Raw genomic sequence first — 19936 nt, forward strand, 5'->3', positions numbered from 1 at the left:
CAATTACCAGTTAAAATAGCGTAATGTCAAATAGCAAAAAATGGCCGGGTCATGAAGTGGGTAAAATCTTTCTAGGGCTCGACTGGTTAATAACAATGCTGAAAAATATAAATATAGTGAGTGACCATTTCTTGTTTCTCCCTGGAAGGCATGGAAGCTGTGGAGTCACCTGTGACCAAGTCACTGTTTCCTTGTGTTTCTGAAGCCGAACCGATCTGTTCGACCCTGAAAATGTTTAAAACACAATATAATGAAACACTGCCGCTTCCAGCAGATGCTCAATGGCGCTTCTCAAGAGAATGGAATCAAGGACGTGTGTAGCATAGGACTATGAGCACAATAGTATGAATGCGTGTATCAGCCACGCTCCACTCTTATATACCAATGTCTCCAATCCAGAACCAACCTCGCTTAAGGGCCACCCCACGTACATACACTGCGGCAGAGCCCCCATAAGAGCAAAATCATGTACCTGTATGTGATTTTGTTCTTCAGGTCTGGGGCGTGCACTCGGGCCGCCAGAGCCGCGCACCCGCTGTTATTGGACACAGCGGGAGCCAATCAGCGGGTCCAGCAGACGCAATGTTGTTGGAACCCAGCGATTGTTCAGGGAGAGAGGCAGAACAGCTGAGCCCTGCCCCTGCTCACTCCTCATTGGCTTACTGGCTGTGACTACCGCTGCTGACTCAGCCAATGAGGAGGGAGAGACCCAAGAGACGAAGGGGGGGGGGGGGCTGCACACAGAAAGTTTTTTGCCTTCATGGATGGAATGGATGAAGGTTTAAAAAAAAACCTTGAGCTTTTACAACCACTTTAATGCATATAATGCATTAAGGTAAAGTAACCTAATAAAACCTGCTTAAAGCCCTGCTCACTCCTCATTGGCTTACTGGCTGTGACTACCGCTGCTGTCTCAGCTAATGAGGAGGGAGAGACCCAAGAGACGAGGGTGTGGGGAGGGGGGGGCTGAGGATGTGACTGCTGCACACAGAAAGTTTTTTGCCTTCATGGATGGAATGGATGGAGGTTAAAAAAAACCTTGAGCTTTTACAACCACTCTAATGCATAGAATGCATTAAGGTAAAAATAACCTAAAAAAAACCTGCTTAAAGCCCTGCTCTCTCCTCATTGGCTTACTGGCTGTGATTGACAGTAGCGGGAAGCAATGGCTCCCACTGCTGTCTCAGCCAATGAGGAGGGAGAGCCCCAGAAGAGCTGAGGCTTTCATGAACATCGCTGGATCAGGATGAGGCTCAGGTACGTTTTTTTTTTTTGGGGGGGGGGGGGACTTCTGCACACAGAAGGTTTTTTTTTTACCTTCATGAAACCAGAAAAATTCCCTCTCATTGTGATTTTACAGAGCAGCCGCAGAAAGTAGAGAGGTAGCATGAAAAGGCTCGTATAAAATGCATACAAAGTTTATTAACAACATTGCATAAGCTCAAAGGAGCATAAAAAGATTGGGACAATACAATGGATAAAAATATATAGCGGTTCAGAAGAACATATAAATCACCAACGTTCAAATCACTATCCACATATAAAGAGAAGAGGGAAAGTGGAGGACCCATGTGATTTTTTCTGGTTTTGTTTCTAGTTAGGGATGTGGGCATTTATCTAGTTTATTTATTCCACCCATTGGCCCAGGGGTGGACTGGGCCGGGGGGCAGTTGCCCCCTGGGCTGCTCTGATGCCCCGTAAAAAGGCTGCACTGCTTCTGCCACAGACATGCCTAAAGGATTCCTGGTGAAGAGAAGGAAAAAGTCACTCTCACTGACCTACTGAGTGCGGGTTGAAGACAAGGACAGAGCGAAAACCTCCCCCCAGCATGTATGGTGTAAGCTGTGTCTGAGCAGAGGCCGGTTCTATGTCCCACTGGAGACTCTCCTCCCCTGGTCAGCCCCAACCGAGCTGTCCCAGCTCCCCTAAAACACCTCTGCTGGCCAGGTCGGGAACCCGGATTCAGCCAGTGAGTAGAGAGTACCTGGAGCTGGGCTTCAGCCTGGAATGGGGGTCAGGATGAGGCCCGGAAGAGAGAGAGTGGGAGCTGGGTCTCTGCACCATGGGCTTCTGATTTGTACTTGCCCCCTGGGCCGAAAGTTGCCAGTTTGCCCCTGCATTGGCCCAATATCTTCAAACTTTTTACCTTCATGCATCGAATACATGAAGGTAAAAAAGCTTCAAACCTGAGACAGGAGAAGTCAGGAAGGTTTTTTTTTTATCTTTCTATCTTTTCTTATGCAAGAAGATAAAAAGCCTTCTGTGTGTAGCAGCCTCCCCAGCACTCCCTAATACTTACCTGAGCCCCATCTCTATCCGGTGATGTCCATGAGTCCCTCGGCCGTCCAGGTCTCTCCCTCTTGATTGGCTGAAACACAGTAGCGGCGCCATTGGCTCCTGCTGCTGTCAATCAAAGTCAGTTAGCCGGTGAGGAGAGAGAGCATGCAGGTCCGAACGGCAGCTCCGTGTCTGAATGGGCACACAGAGCTGCATCTCAGTTTGGGTGCCCCCGTAGCAAGCTGCTTGCTGTGGGGGCACTCGATGGGAGAGAGGAACCAGGAGTGTCGACGGGGGACCTGAAAAGAGGAGGATCTGGGCTACTGTGGGCAAAACCATTACACAGAGCAAGTAAGTATGACATGTTTGTTATTTTAAGGTCCCTTTCACACTAGGAGGGAGGGGCCAGGAGCATAGAAGAGGGACCCGAGAAGAGGAGGATCCGGGGCCACTCTGTGCAAAACCAACTACACAGAGGAGGGAAGTATAACATGTTATTTATTTATTTATTTTTTAAAACACGAGACTTTACAATCACTTTAACCACTTTAAGACCGGAAAGATTTTCCCCCTTAATGACCAGGCCCTATTTTGCGATTCGGCCCTGCGTTACTTTAACTGACAATTGCGCGGTCATGCGACACTGTACCCAAATAGAATTGATGTCCTTTTTTTCCCACAAATGGAGATTTCTTTTCGTGGTATTTGATCACCTGTGCGATTTTTTATTTTTTGCATTATAAACAAAAAAATAGTGACGATTTTGAAAAAAAAAAAAATATATATTTTTCACATTCCGCTATATAACATTCTCAAAAAAAATTTAAAAAATTCAAATTTTTTAACATTTTAGGCCAATTTGTTTTCTGCTACATATTTTTGGTAAAAAAAAATTGCAATAAGTGTATTTTGATTGGTTTGTGCAAAAGTTATCGCGTCTACTATCTACGGGAAATATTTATGTCATTTTTTTTTTTTTTGCTAGTAGTGGCGGCGATCTGCGTTTTTTTTGCGGGACTGCGACATTGCGGCGGACAGATCGGACTCCTAACTGACATTTTTGACACTTTTGGGGGGGACCAGTGACATTACTACAGTAATCAGTGCTAAAAATATGCTATGTTACTGTACTAATGACACTGGCAGGGAAGGGGTTAACCCTATGGGTAATCAGTGGGTTAAATGTGAGCCTAGGGGAGTGATTCTAACTGTGGGGGGGCGTGGCTTGTGAAATTACCATTGAGAAATGTGTTCCTATATAGAAGGATCACAGGAGTTCTGTGATCATTTCAGGGAGAAGAACGGTCAGCTGCGTTTACAACAGCCGACCGTCCTTCTCTCTCAGTGGAGAGCGATCGCGGGTGTAAGGCGGCAATCGGAGCCGCCTGACCCTTGCATCGGCTTCCCAGCTGCAGATGGGGGCGGGAGCGCGCCGCCAGCAGCACGCGCTCGCCCCCTAGCTTCCTGTGCGCGACCGACGTAGGTCTATGTCGGTTTGCGCAGGAGAGCCACCCTGCCGCAGTAAAAAGGCGGCGGGTGGTCGGGAAGTGGTTAAGGCCTCTTTCACACTTGTGCGACTTGTCCTACGACTTGGGACTGCAAAGTCACATGACAAGTCGTACCCCATGATTTCCAATGAGTACCGTTCATATCTGTGTGACTTCAAAGTAGTATCAAAATAGTGAATACACCACTTAAAAGGAAAACACCAAGCAGCATAAATTACTGTAATTAATTAATACAAATAAATGAGTGTCTCAAAAAATATTTAATGCTAGTCCAAAAAAAAAAAGAAAGATAAATAATGCACAGTTCAGTGAAAAAGGTGCTTAATTTGATATATCATCCAATGCCGTGGATCCCGTGAATAAAAGATGATTCTATCCCAATAAATTCCACCACCAATGTGACATCCAACACCACTCCCATCAGCTGGCCACTCACCAAAAATATTTGCCTCCCATTTACATGGTATGGGCCATTGTGCTGTAAAGAATAAACAATGACAGATTCCTCTAGATCAGGGATATGCAAACTGTGGCCCTCCAGCTGTTACAGAACTACAAGTCCCATGAGGCATAGCAAGACTGACTGCTACAAGCATGACACCCAGAGGCAAAGGCATGATGGGACTTGTAGTTTTGAAACAGCTGGAGGGCCACAGCTTGCATATCCCTGATCTAGATAGATGTAACTCCCTTGTCTTTCTCCTCCAAAGAAAACTGAATTGTAGATCGAACGACATGTTATCTTGGGTGGGACTACAGCTTCTGGTCACAGGACCTTTTTGCTCTGTTCAGCTTTTCTTTCCTCCTGTGTGCATAGGATTCCATACAAGCTGAGGATCCTGTCCAGGTGATAGAGGGGCAGAGGCATAACTAGAACCTTCAGGGCCCCAGTGAAAAATACCATGAAGGGCCCCCTGGAACCCTGGCCGGGGCCCTTCCCTTTAAGCCTGTGGCTCTTCCCACTAATCTTGGGGCCCTTTATTACGGTCCCGCAGCGGGACCCTTTCACAAGTTCTGCAGGGGGCCCCCTTCTTGCCATCTTGGGGCCTCCCCACGGGGGTGGAATGCCAGGGCCCGGTCGCAAGTGTGACCTTTGCGATCCTGGAAGTTCACCCACTGGTGTCAGTCGTTTTTATTTTTTGGTATTTCAATTGTATTATTTTTTATCATTTTATTTTATTTTTTTACAATGTCACTGACTATGACTCTGTCCATTCAGAAAAGGAAGGAGCTGGTAAATTACATATTTACCGACCCCTTCCTGGTTCTCTATTGTGACACATCCCCTGCAGCAGCCGGCAGGAGAAGAGAGGGAGCACAGTGTGGGGTGGGGGCAGCACAGTGGGGCGGACCAGGGGAGCACACAGGGGCCCAGAGACAGCAGAACACAAGTGAACTGAATAGGAGTGCAGGGGCAGCATACAGAGGAACCAATCTCCTCCATTTTCCTCCTGCAGCTACAGGAGGAAAAAAGGAGGACAGTGATTTCTCTACATGCTGCCCCTGCCGCCCCTCCCATCTAGGTGTACAGGGGAGCTGCACAGGCCCCCTTGAGCATAGGGCCCGGTTGCAATTGCTACCCCTGCAACCCCTGTAGTTATGCCCCCTGTAGAGGGGCACAACTGAGTGTCCTGGGGGCCCAGCTCTGTATGGGGGCCCATAGAGAAGTGTGAGTCAAAAAAAGTAATCCCTGCACTACTATGGGCCGATTTTAATGCGTTTTGTGGTCCATAGACACAGGCAGTCCAGTCAAAATTGCGGTAAAATCGCACGACTTTTAGGTCACATGAGTGCGAAAGGGCCTAAAGCCTAATTGCAGGCAGTCACTCTTTCTATACCTGAATCCAGTTGGCAGGCCAGCATTGCTCTGGTATCTGCCAGGAGGGTCTAATAAGTTTGCGCACATGAGTCGGCACAGTGAGAGCGAATGCTGTTTAATGTATTTTACCGCCATGGCATCTCAGTTGACTTTTACGCTCCTTTGCTCCGCGTTCGGGTTCAAGCTGCTCCATTGTTCAGATGTTTTTGTGCCCGATACTCAACAGAATTGCCGGACTCCGAATATGGGGGTTATTGGCTGTACCTTGGACAAAGCCTGACCTTTCAGAGAAACCCCAGAGTGTTTGTTTCATAGAAATAGACGTGGATCTAATTGACCTCTATGTCGTTATTAGCACTAAGAATTGATTAGCAGAACTCGGCAATTAGTGCTGAAACCAAGCTGATGTAGGCTTTAAATAGCTGCCGTTAGGAAAAAAAAAGGCTTAATTGAAAGACTGAGCGGAAGTACTCGCCATGCCTCCCCCTATATATTGCTTTATAATTTGAGCTCAGGAACTGGAACATTCATGCATTGTACATGTTGGCCAGTTCAGTCGTTTACTTTGCAGCTGGGCCTCGTGAGCATCGCTGCACCTGCCGAGCGGGAATCTTAGGGGGGTCCTGTGTATGGCTGTAGAATTATTTTATTATAGACTTTGCACTTATGCTATTTTCACAGATTCTCGTAACTGAGAGCCTGACAAATCCTGATTTAGGAGTGTTAATGTCATTTTTGTCCAGTTGTTCTTGCGTCCAGAGTTTATTGCTTAAGGTCAGTAGGTCAGTGGCTATTCAGTCGAAAATAACTACAGAGATATCTGAGACAAAAGAGTTAAAACAAGTCACAGGAATATATATTTTATGAAGAGATTAATTGGTTATCTATAAATAACACAGTTAGTTACAGTGCCTTGCGAAAGTATTCGGCCCCCTTGAACTTTGCGACCTTTTGCCACATTTCAGGCTTCAAACATAAAGATATAAAACTGTAATTGTTTGTGAAGAATCAACAACAAGTGGGACACAATCATGAAGTGGAACGAAATTTATTGGATATTTCAAACTTTGTTAACAAATAAAAAACTGAAAAATTGGGCGTGCAAAATTATTCAGCCCCTTTACTTTCAGTGCAGCAAACTCTCTCCAGAAGTTCAGTGAGGATCTCTGAATGATCCAATGTTGACCTAAATGACTAATGATGATAAATAGAATCCACCTGTGTGTAATAAAGTCTCCGTATAAATGCACCTGCACTGTGATAGTCTCAGAGGTCAGTTTAAAGCGCAGAGAGCATCATGAAGAACAAGGAACACACCAGGCAGGTCCGAGATACTGTTGTGGAGAAGTTTAAAGCCGGATTGGGATACAAAAAGATTTCCCAAGCTTTAAACATCCCAAGGAGCACTGTGCAAGCGATAATATTGAAATGGAAGGAGTATCCGACCACTGCAAATCTACGAAGACCTGGCCGTCCCTCTAAACTTTCAGCTCATACAAGGAGAAGACTGATCAGAGATGCAGCCAAGAGGCCCATGATCACTCTGGATGAACTGCAGAGATCTACAGCTGAGGTGGGAGACTCTGTCCATAGGACAACAATCAGTCGTATACTGCACAAATCTGGCCTTTATGGAAGAGTGGCAAGAAGAAAGCCATTTCTTAAAGATATCCATAAAAAGTGTCGTTTAAAGTTTGCCACAAGTCACCTGGGAGACACCAAACATGTGGAAGAAGGTGCTCTGGTCAGATGAAACCAAAATCGAACTTTTTGGCAACAATGCAAAACGTTATGTTTGGCGTAAAAGCAACACAGCTCATCACCCTGAACACACCATCCCCACTGTCAAACATGGTGGTGGCAGCATCATGGTTTGGGCCTGCTTTTCTTCAGCAGGGACAGGGAAAATGGTTAAAATTGATGGGAAGATGGATGGAGCCAAATACAGGACCATTCTGGAAGAAAACCTGATGGAGTCTGCAAAAGACCTGAGACTGGGACTGAGATTTGTCTTCTAACAGGACAATGATCCAAAACATAAAGCAAAATCTACAATGGAATGGTTCACAAATAAACATATCCAGGTGTTAGAATGGCCAAGTCAAAGTCCAGACCTGAATCCAATCGAGAATCTGTGGAAAGAACTGAAAACTGCTGTTCACAAACGCTCTCCATCCAACCTCACTGAGCTCGAGCTGTTTTTCAAGGAGGAATGGGCAAAAATTTCAGTCTCTCGATGTGCAAAACTGATAGAGACATACCCCAAGCGACTTACAGCTGTAATCGCAGCAAAAGGTGGCGCTACAAAGTATTAACTTAAGGGGGCTGAATAATTTTGCACGCCCAATTTTTCAGTTTTTTATTTGTTAAAAAAGTTTGAAATATCCAATAAATTCCGTTCCACTTCATGATTGTGTCCCACTTGTTGTTGATTCTTCAAAAAAAATTACAGTTTTATATCTTTATGTTTGAAGCCTGAAATGTGGCAAAAGGTCGCAAAGTTCAAGGGAGCCGAATACTTTCACAATGCACTGTATACAATAAATATAATATTTCCTGTAGAAAAAGAAACACACATCCATAGTGCAAGTGATGTTTTAATTAGAAGCAAGAATTTATTAAAAGACAATATCACTTACGTGCGATAGGTGCGCACTGCACACCAGATTATCCAGGCATTGTAACATGTATTCGATGCTATGACAGATGATCCCAGTCAGCTGCTCACTGTCTGTCTGAGCGTTCCTCTCACTGCCGCTAAACCCGTTTCACCGACGTGGACCTGACTTGGCCCCTTCCCTTGAGAGAGACACGCTGGGAGCAGTGCCATCTTAAGAGCATTAATGGGCCCCGGGCAATGCACTGCACTGGGGCCCTGCCCACACAATCGCCCACGAGATTAAAAATGCAAATTATTGATAAGGTGATATTTATTGATACATCAGTGACAGGCTATTGACAGCTTCCAAGTTTAGCGGCTGGGTCCGGTGAACACACACACACAGACGGGAGTCAGACTCGACTGTCCTGTGTGTGCCTGTTCCCGTGGAGGTGGACAGGCATTCCTGCAATTGTGGGCTCCCCCTCCATGGTTCAAGTGGCCTAACAGCAGCGCAGGGCCGAAAGGCGCTTGCCCCCTGCTAAGTTTGGCGGCGGGATGCGCACGCGAATCGGGAGTAATGCTTGGATGGGGCTGGGTAGGTGGGGCCCCTCGGGCCTGTGGGGCCCCCGGGCAACTGCCCAGCATGCCCATTCGGTAAGATGGCCCTGGCTGGGAGCCAACTTATTGGAGGAGAGAACCCATCCACCATCTAGGGATCTCTTGAGGCTTTAACTGACCAAGCTTAGTTGCACGGTCACACTCCTTAAGGTGGGAACCCACCTTGTTGGGGGGGTCACAAGAGTGGAGGTGGCTCGTTGAAACCGTTAGATCAAGTTTTTTTCACGGATTTTTATTTATGATATGAGCACTGGTGATTGGGATTCTCTCTACAATATATGATCATGGATATTTAAATTTAACATCACGGACATTTTTCCATGTTATTATATTGATTTACTATATTGATTGATTGGTTTTAGCACTATATTGGCATAATTTATTTTATATAACCGGAAATATTTATTATATTTATTGTATATATGGGACATATATGTATATGAATTATTCGCGGTTGATGGGAGAATAATATCTTTCTGCACGTCACGGATAAGGATACACTCCTCTATTATATATCGTATATTTTAGATACACTCATCTATTATATATCGTATATTTTAGATACACTCATCTATTATATATCATATATTTTAGATACAATCCTCTATTATATATCTCATATTTTGCGCAGCACATTTTATAATGAATTATTCTTTCACACTTACCGTAAGGGGAGTGATTAGTGCAAGCGGCAAACCTTTTTTGCTTTCCATAGAGGCTCACAGATTATTTGTTGCATTTACCCTGATAGTATTCCCCGTCTCCTCGCACACTACTGGCTGACTTCTGAGCCTCTTGCTTGTCAGAGGTGGAAACCTAACGGTAATTTAAATCTTCCCCCTCCTTATAATAGATCTATAAGCATTTTTTTTTTTTTTTTGGAAAAAGCAAGAGAGGGTTATAACCCGTCAGATTTTTTTTTCCACCATCTGTGTCCCATTGGGGAGATTTCCCTTCACTTCCTGTCCCATAGCCAAACAGGAAGTGAGAGAAGATCCCTGCAGATTAAGGGAATTCCTTGGGGATTCCCAGTTTATCAGAGCTAATGTCCCCATTGGAAGATTTCCCCTTTTCTAGGGACAACCCAAAATTTGGGATTTTCTTTTACTTTCACTCCATAACTTTTTATCTCCATAATTTATGGCATGCTGTCAGATTCGCCTCTGAAACTTCCTTATATGGAACGTTAGGAAGCTGATATCCAGGAAACCTTAGAGTTAGCGGACTGGCGCAATATGGCTCAGGAGGCCTCCAGATCACTAATCAATACCTCTATTATTGAAGCCAACTATAAGGTATTGCTACGTTGGTATATGGTACCGGCAAGGATTGCAACCTTTGTGCCTGGGGCGTCTCCCCGGTGTTTCCGTGGCTGTGGTCAGGAAGGTACTATGGTCCACGTTTGGTGGCAATGCCCCAAGGTGAGATGCTTTTGGATTAGAGTGTATAATTTTATATACTCCCTTACGCAAGTTAACCTAACCAAGTCCCCACAACAGGCCTTACTGGGCCGGACGATGGACACGGCAACGAAAGCACAGAGATGGCTCATAACATTTATTTTTACAGCAGCGAAAACTACGATTGCTAGGTCATGGAGGTAACAAAAAGCAAAAGGGAAGATAGCCGCGCTTGATAAACAAAAAAAGGCTGCTCATACAAAGGTGTTATCAAACCAGGAAGAATCAAGAGGGGGGGGGGGGGTGATGGTGCGCTTCAAGGATGAATTTAAAAAAATAAAATAAAATATTGGTGTCGTAATTATTAGATGGGATATTCCTTTATCTAAACCAGTTTCATAATTCCCAATAACCGTGAAGGTGCTTCAGTGTAAATCGTGAGTAACTTATTTAAAACGTGATAAAAAACAATATCTGAGGGTGCTTGGTGCTTCTAATATATTCAAAAATTAAAATGAAATCAACTATTGCCACAAAGATATAATTAGAAGACCATCTTCTAATGTCCATCAATATATATAATCCATAAAGTGCTTCCGTGCAAATAAGGTGTTGTGACTAGTTTCCTCCACCAGGTGTCACTTCTAGGTGCTCTAAATTCTCACCTCAAAGGTATAAACCGCCTGTGTTTATATGTCTTTTCCTCTAGTCTGGTTCCTTATGGCTCCCGGGACCTTCCTAGGGGACTCTGTGTGTATACCCGATCCTTGATATACCTCTAGGGCTCCTTAATAGGGACTCCTTCTATCGCGGGTTCCTTAATTATTCCCACGACCTCAGGGGCTCATTAAATAAAGAGGGCCATCATGGTGCAGTAGTATGAACAGTTTATTTCGCAAAGAAAGTATTACACTTACATTTATCTTTCTTGTTAACAGCATAAAATCGGTTTGAATAGCGTTAAGGGGACATCTATCCGTCCGTCACGTCACTTCCGGTTGTTTGGGCTCCTCCTACGCGTTACGTCACGTCACGTGACTTCCTCAGGGTAGAAATGATGGAAAAAGTACAGCGCCAAACATTAAATTTGCATCAGTACATCAATTTGCATCAATACATCAGTAAATAGAAAGACTAGTCAAAGTCCATATGAAGTCCATGAAACCAGGTGCTAAGGGTCAGAAGTGAAATGAAATGAAGATTCCAACACCGTAATAAAAGCCCAAGTCCTGGAAGAACCCCGTGCTCAAGTGTAGTAATTCCCTTACCGGAATATTAGACCCCTCGATTAGGGTAGGTCAAATGGGCATGGATCACAGACACCGCCAAACCGGATAGGGTCCACTCGGATATTTTGCATCGGGTTCCTCATGGCAAACTCATCATAGATGACGTGTCCTCCCACATTCATGCTCCATGTAAGATGAATAGATACACCCTCCAAAAAACAAATGGGGCTCCAATAGGGAAGTATGCATGTTTATTTTGAAAGAAATAATGGATAAAAAAAACTCACATGACATTTGCTTGAAACAAGGCATGTATGCATATTGGCCACGGCTGGAGGCGTGACTGCATATGGGCTGGCTTGACTGACGCGTTTCGTCGTACCAAGACGTTGTCAAAGGCAAAGCTTTTAGATATTGACTATTGGAGCCCCATTTGTTTTTTGGAGGGTATATCTATCCACCTTACATGGAGCATGAATGTGTGAGGACACGTCATCTATGATGAGTTTGCCGTGAGGAACCCGATGCCAAATATCTGAGTGGACCCTATCCGGTTTGGCGGTGTCTGTGATCCATGCCCATTTGACCTTCCTTAATCGGGGGTCTAATGTTCCGGTAAGGGAATTACTACACTTGAGCATGGGGTTCTTCCAGGACTTGGGCTTTTATTACGGTGTTGGAATCTTCATTTCATTTCACTTCTGACCCTTAGCACCTGGTTTCACGGACTTCATATGGACTTTGACTAGTCTTTTTCTATTTACTGATGTATTGATGCAAATTGATGTATTGATGCAAACTTAATGTTTGGCGCTGTACTTTTTCCATCATTAGGTCATGGAGGTCTACTGTTTTGCCATTTGAGCAACTTAGGCACAAATTATCCTGGATTATGGTGAACGAACGGCATTTCGGCCCAATTGGATGATAAAATGCACAAGTTTGATAAAGTATTGGAACCATTGCTCAGCTATCTCACTGGAAGCACCTGAGGAGTCAGAGCGGGTCTGGGGGTGGGGTGAGGGGCGCGGGGCTGGGTCCACTTCTTCTTTCTCTTACTTCTACTTCTTTCATCCTCTATGAGTTCTCTTTCTCGCTCTCTCTTATACTTAACCTCCTTGATGAATGTCTTCATAAGGTATTCTAAGTGGTTGCATGCTGCTGCACACGAACTTGTCCCACTTATACCACGGAACTCTCGCAGCAGGCTATACAGCTAATTGGCGGCAACTGGCCTTAGCATCCGCACCAAGAATTTTAGCCAAATACCGGCTGCCGCCCAGAAGTAGCCAACTGAATGCAGGCTTTATGATATCAAACGTATTGTGATCTCTCCTGTGACAAGCTGTAAAGGTCTTTGGTGTATTTATTTTCAATCTTTATATAAGGCTACTGTGGCCGACTATTGGGTTTGTTATACCACTGTTTGATGTTTTTGTTACTTACATTTGTACTCTGAAAACTTTTCAATAAAAACCATTGAAAGGAAAAGGAGCGATCTACTTTAGGCTGAACACTGGTTTGTTTCCTGTGAAAGTTATCTCAAAATGTCTATTTATATTTGTTTTATCATTCTATTTACTGTGTTTATTTTATTTCTTTTAGTGCAAATCTGTCAAAAGCAGCGTGGGGCTCCCTGGAGAAGAGCGGTGCCCAGCTGTTTATCCGCTCCTATGAGCTGGGAGTCCTCTTCCTGCCATCTGCTTTTGTAAGTTTGTTTTCTCATTTGTAACATTTCATTTTTTTTTTTTTTTTTTTCTGCCAAAATTGACGTTCTGTATAGAAAAAAATGTACAGCAAACAGCGGTGTCATGTGGGAGCTGGGGACAACTTTTTATTGGTCACTCCACTGATTGCCTTCATCTGCTTTTCTCTCTACGAGGGTGGCACCATCATTGTTCAGGCATCATCTAAGGTCACCATCTACTTTCTAGATTGAGATTCTGGTTCAGAGATGGCACAATCTTGTAAAACCTGATTCCTGTGCAGTTCTTGGGTGTGTTCATAAATGTGTTACACAGATCAGAGCCCCCACATCACATCAGAAGTCCTTCTTCACGTCAGAGCCCCCTCTTCACATCATAATTCTCCCTTAACATCAGATCCCCCTCCTTCAAATCTGAGCCCCCCTCGTCACATCAGAAGTTTTCCCTTCACACCAGAGCCCCCCTTTCAAATCAGAGCCCCCCTCGTCACATCAGAAGTTCTCCTTCACATCAGAGCCCCCCTTTCAAATCAGAGCCCCCTTCGTCCCATCAGAATTTTTCCCTTCACATCAGAGCCCCCCTTTCAAATCAGAGCCCCCTCGTCACATCAGAGCCCCCCTTTCAAATCCGAGCCCCCTTCGTCACATCAGAAGTTTTCCCTTCACATCAGAGCCCCCCTTTCAAATCAGAGCCCCCTCATCCCATCAGAAGTTCCCCTTCACATCAGAGCCCCCTCGTCCCATCAGAAGTTTTCCCTTCACATCAGAGCCCCCCTTTCAAATCAGAGCCCCCTCGTTTCATCAGAGCCCCCCTTTCAAATCAGAGCCCCCTTCGTCCCATCAGAAGTTCCCCTTCACATCAGAGCCCCCCTTTCAAATCCGAGCCCCCTTCGTCCCATCAGAAGTTTTCCCTTCACATCAGAGCCCCTCCTTCACATCAGAGCCCCCTCGTCCCATCAGACGTTCCCCTTCACATCAGAACCCCCTCGTCACATCATCAGTCCTCCTTTAAATCAGAGCCCTCTCTTCACATTAGAGCCCCCCCTTTCACATCAGAAGTCCCTTATCAAATCAGAGCCCCCCCTTCAAATCAGAGCCCACCTCTTTACATCAGAGCCCCCCACCCTGCACACGAGGGCACCCTCTTCACATTGAGAAGTTCCCCTTCAAATCAGAACTCTTTCACCTTCACATGAGCTCGCCCCTTCACATCAGAAGTCCCCCTTCAAATCAGAGCCCACCCCTTCACATTAGAGCCCCCTTTTCACACCAGGCATCCTCCATAACATAAAAGTCACCCCCCTTTTCATATAAGAAGTCCCCCCTTCATATCAGAAATACCCTTCACATCAAAGCTTCCTGTTCACATCAGAAGTCCCCCTTCACATCAGAGCCCCCCCACTTCACATCAGAGCCCCCTCATAACATTAGAAATCCCCGTTCTCATCGGAGCCCCCCTTTTTGAATCGGAGCCCCTTTGTTACATCAGAAGTCCCCCTTCACATCAGAGCCCCCTCGTTACATCAGAAGTCCCCCTTCACATTTAGAGCCCACCCCTTCACATCAGAAGTCCCTCTTCAAAGAATTTATAAAAAAAAAAAAGAAGTCCCTCTTCACTTCAGAACCCACCCCTTCACATCAGAAGTCCCCCTTCACATCAGAGCCCCCCCGTTTAAATCAGAGCCCCCTCATCATATCAGAAGTCCCCTTCACATCAGAGCCCCCCCCCCATTTAAATCAGCGCCCCCTCGTCACATTGGAAGTCCTTCTTCACATCAGAACCCCTTCTTCACATCAGAGCCCCCTCTTCACATCAGAAGTCCCCCTTCACATCAGAGCCCCCCCCTCGTTTAAATCATAGCCCCCTCGTCACATCAGAAGTCCCCCTTCACATCAGAGCCCGCCGTTTAAATCAGAGCCCCCTCGTCACATCGGAAGTCCTTCTTCACATCAGAGCCCACTTCTTCACATCAGAGCCCCTTCTTCACATCAGAACCCCTTCTTCACATTGGAGCCCCTTCTTCACATCAGAGCCCCTTCTTCACATCAGAACCCCTTCTTCACATTGGAGCCCCTTCTTCACATCAGAACCCCTTCTTCACATCAGAGCCCCCCCTTTTAATATCAGAAGTCTCCCTTCACCTCAGAGCCTGCCCCTTCACACCAAAACCCCTCCTCCTTTTTTCTTAAGAGTCCCCCCATCACATCAGAGCTCTCCCCCTTACATCAGGGTCCCCATCAGTGTCCCCTCTTACTTCAGCATCCCCATCAGAAGCGGAGTCCTACTGATCTGTACCCCCAGTCTGTGCACTCAGGATACTCCACTGACCCTAGCTGAGGATATAAAATCTTGTACTGTGGGCTGCAGGTCAGAGTTTGGAGACCTTTTGAAGTAAAGAAGAGATGACAATGACAGCCCTGAATCATGCAATCTCCGATATCTCCATCCTTCCTTGTATAGCTCTATATCTTTGTATCTAATTCCATGATATAACTCACTGTGAAGTGCTCATGTATGAGATTACATTAATGTCAGGTTTACTATTCCAGCCTGCGAGGTCGCAGCGGGTTAAAAGTTTCCAGGTATCATTAAGCGCCATTAACTATAACTGTTAGAAATCCCGGCCTCATTATATGTCTCCGGAGCGCTGCTACTTACAGAAATATTACGCGGGGGCAGTTAGCAGACACCCGCTAAGTAAATGACACTCTGTTTACCTTAATACTGCATTAAGCGGTATTTCCTGAATACTGCGCACCGTCTCTAGGTCCCCCTCCTAGATAATGGGGTTGTTGAATGTCCTTCTGTGAGTGCGATGAACCGCAGGGGGGAACAATTTCCTGGGGACAGTCTACCTATTATCTTAATCTGGAGAAACAGACGCTCTGCGTGATTCCAGGTCATTCCGGCTGCAGGCAGAAGGAGTGCAAACAAGGAGAGCGGTCACAGGGCTACCCTGACCCCCATGGAGCAGCCGGACATACGGCACAACGGTGACACTTAATGCAGAACTCCAAAAATATATTGTTACATAAAAAGGTACTTTTGTTCGGTTATGTATTAAAAAAACTGAATTGAATTTTGAACGCTGAAATAATTAACCACTTCCTGACCGCCCTATAGCGGATTTACTGTTACAGAGCGGCTGTTCTGTTCAGAATCACATATACACTATATTACCAAAAGTAATAGAGAGAGAGAGAGATGATTTGGGAGCTCTTATGATGCAGGGGTTGTCTGTGTGACTGAGGGGCTCTGTGATGGACGGACTGTGTGATTTAAGGGCTCTATGATGCAGGGGTGGTCTGTGTGACTGAGGGGCACTGTGATGGACGGACTGTGTGATTTGGGGGCTCTATGATGCAGGGGTGGTCTGTGTGACTGAGGGGTTCTGTGATGGACGGACTGTGTGATTTAAGGGCTCTATGATGCAGGGGGTGGTCTGTGTGACTGAGGGGCACTGTGATGAACGGACTGTGTGATTTGGGGGCTCTATGATGCAGGGGTGGTCTGTGTGACTGAGGGGCTCTGTGATGGACGGACTGTGTGATTTAAGGGCTCTATGATGCAGGGGTGGTCTGTGTGACTGAGGGGCACTGTGATGGACGGACTGTGTGATTTGGGGGCTCTATGATGCAGGGGTGGTCTGTGTGACTGAGGGGTTCTGTGATGGACGGACTGTGTGATTTAAGGGCTCTATGTTGCAGGGGGTGGTCTGTGTGACTGAGGGGCACTGTGATGAACGGACTGTGTGATTTGGGGGCTCTATGATGCAGGGGTGGTCTGTGTGACTGAGGGGCTCTGTGATGGAGGGACTGTGTGATTTGGGGGTCCTATGATGCAGGGGTGGTCTGTGTGACTGAGGGGCTCTGTGATGGACGGACTGTGTGATTTGGGGGCCCTATGATGCAGGGGTGGTCTGTGTGACTGAGGGGCACTGTGATGGACGGACTGTGTGATTTGGGGGCTCTATGATGCAGGGGTGGCCTGTGTGACTGAGGGGCACTGTGATGAACGGACTGTGTGATTTGGGGGCTCTATGATACAGGGGTGGTCTGTGTGACTGAGGGGCTCTGTGATGGAGGGACTGTGTGATTTGGGGGCCCTATGATGCAGGGGTGGCCTGTGTGACTGAGGGGCTCTGTGTTGGGAGGACTGTGTGTGAAATGGTATGTATACCAGAATTATACAGGCCTTACAATGTTTAGTATTTGCTTTCTGTCTGCCTCCTGTCACCTCTTTGCATTCTACTTTTAGAAGTTTCTCTCGTCTATGTTTCAATCTTGAGGATGGCTACTCTACCATGGGTCCCATAGAGCCCTGTCACGGCCATGCTTTCAGGACCTGGATCACCTGCTGGTGGCACTGTAATTCCCCAGGTAGAGGGTTGTAGTTCCAGTGTCCACCAGTGGGTGTTTCCCAGCCAGCAAATCCCAGTGATCAGCCTAGGTCTGATGCTGGCTGCTGGGAGGGTATTTAGTCCCTACAGTATTAGTGCCTCTCACGTTATATGATGTCCTCCCAGGATTGGGATGCACTGCAACGCGATCTGTGACCCGCTGTGTCCACCGGACACAGCCAATGTCAGATCACTTTACCGGCCTGCTGCCAGCACCATGTGAAGGAGCATGTACTCCTGAAGCGGGCGGTCTTTTGACCGTTATGTTGCATCTACAGCAGTGATGGCGAGCATTGGCACCCCAGATGTTTTGGAACTACATATCCCATGATGCTCAACTACATGAGCGCCACCACCTGTGTCCACGCCTACTTCCTGTGTCCAATAGTAGGTGGAGCACACAGGCGCGAAGCGTCCACCATCGCCACCAGCTGTGTCCAACAGTAGGTGAAGCTGTGACCTTTGACCTCTGAGGCCACACCTCCTGACCTTTGGCCTTTGGGGTGGGTCCATGACCCATTTCCTGAGTCGAAACCCTCTCCTGTGTCTCCTCTGCCTAACCCTAAACCTCCCATGATGCTCAACCCTAGTGAATGAGCATCATGGGAAATATAGTTCCAAAACATCTGGGGGTGCCAAGGTTCGCCATCATTGATCTACAGTGTATGTTCGCCAGCTCAAGGAAGCGGAACTGAGCCATAAGAAGCGAGTGGATGTTATTACAAGAGAACAGAAGTATTTGGGGGCATGTTTTTTAAAAAAATATTTATACAGTAATCCCCCGCTACATCGCGGTTCAGTTTTTGCGGTCCCGGTAATTCGCGGTTTTTTTTGTAATGTTATTTTACTATATAAATCAGGGGTAATGAATTAAAATTCAAGGAGGTCCGGTCGCTAAAATTTTCATTGGCCCGAGGTCCGAATCTCAAGTCTGTGCTGACTCTGAACAAAATGTGCCCACCAGCGTGACCCTTAACATAAAATATGCCCATCAGCGTGCCCCTTAGTATAACATTTGCCCGTCAGCGTGACCCTTAACACAAAATAAGGGGCACGCTGATGGGCATATTTTATGTTAAGGGTCACGCCGATGGGCACATTTTATGTTAGGGGGCACCCTGATGGGCACATTTTATGATGGTGGGATCGCTGATGGGCAAAAAAAACGTGTAAATCAGCGTTGCTCTTAACATAAAATATGCCCATTAGAGTGCCCCATAACATAAAATATGCCCATCAGTGTGTACCACAGTATAAATATGCACATCAGCATACCCCTTAACATAAAATATGCCCATCAGCATGACCCTTAACATAACATTTGCCCATCAGCGTGACCCTTAACACAATAAGGGGCACGCTGATGGGCATATTTTATGTTAAAGGGAACTCTGATGGGCATATTTATGTTAAGGGACACGCTGATGGGCACATTTTATGTTAAGGGGCATGCTAATGGGCATATTTTATGTTGAGCGCAACGCTGATTTACACGTTTTGTTTTGCCCATCAGCGTGCCCCCTAACATAAAATGTGCCCATCAGCGTGACCCTTAACATAAAATGTGCCCATCCGCTTGCCCCTTATTTTATGTTAAGGGTCATGCTGATGGGCATATTTTATGTTAAGGGGCATGCTGATGTGCATATTTATGCTGTGGTACACACTGATGGGCATATTTTATGTTAAGGGGCACTCTGATGGGCATATTTTATGTTAAGAGCAACGCTGATTTACACGTTTTATTTTGCCCATCAGCGATCCCACCATCATAAAATGTGCCCATCAGGGTGCCCCTAACATAAAATGTGCCCATCAGCGTGACCCTTAACATAAAATATGCCCATCTGCGTGCCCCTTATTTTGTGTTAAGGGTCACGCTGATGGGCAAATGTTATGCTAAGGGGCACGCTGATGGGCATATTTTATGTTAAGGGTCATGCTGGTGGGCACATTTTGTTCTGCCCATCAGAGTGCCCCTAACATAAAATGTGCCCATCAGCTTGCCCCTTATTTTATGTTAAGGGTCATGCTGATGGGCATATTTTATGTTAAGGGGCATGCTGATGTGCATATTTTATGTTAAGGGTCACGCTGATGGGCAAAACAAAACGTGTAAATCAGCGTTGCGCTCAACATAAAATATGCCCATTAGCGTGCCCCTTAACATAAAATGTGCCCATCAGCGTGTCCCTTAACATAAAATATGCCCATCAGAGTGCCCCTTAACATAAAATATGCCCATCAGCGTGTCCATTAACATAAAATATGCCCATCAGCGTGTCCATTAACATAAAATATGCCCATCAGCGTGTCCCTTAGCATAAAATAAGGGGCACGCTGATGGGCACATTTTATGTCAAGGGAGCAATCTGATG

The 19936-nt window shown here is 46.0% G+C and overlaps 1 protein-coding gene across 2 annotated transcripts in view; it reads left to right on the plus strand.

Moving 5' to 3' along the window:
• Positions 1 to 19936, plus strand: part of TDP1 (tyrosyl-DNA phosphodiesterase 1) — a 162840-nt gene that overhangs the window by 111636 nt on the left and 31268 nt on the right. For both annotated transcript variants that reach the window (XM_082242794.1, XM_082242795.1), the window contains exon 14: positions 13059 to 13161. In XM_082242794.1, the coding sequence (XP_082098920.1) occupies positions 13059 to 13161 (103 nt within the window). The remainder of the gene's footprint in view (positions 1 to 13058; positions 13162 to 19936) is intronic.

The sequence above is a fragment of the Pelophylax lessonae genome (genome assembly GCF_965119305.1).
Source record: "Pelophylax lessonae genome assembly, chromosome: 13".
NCBI lineage: Eukaryota > Metazoa > Chordata > Amphibia > Anura > Ranidae > Pelophylax > Pelophylax lessonae.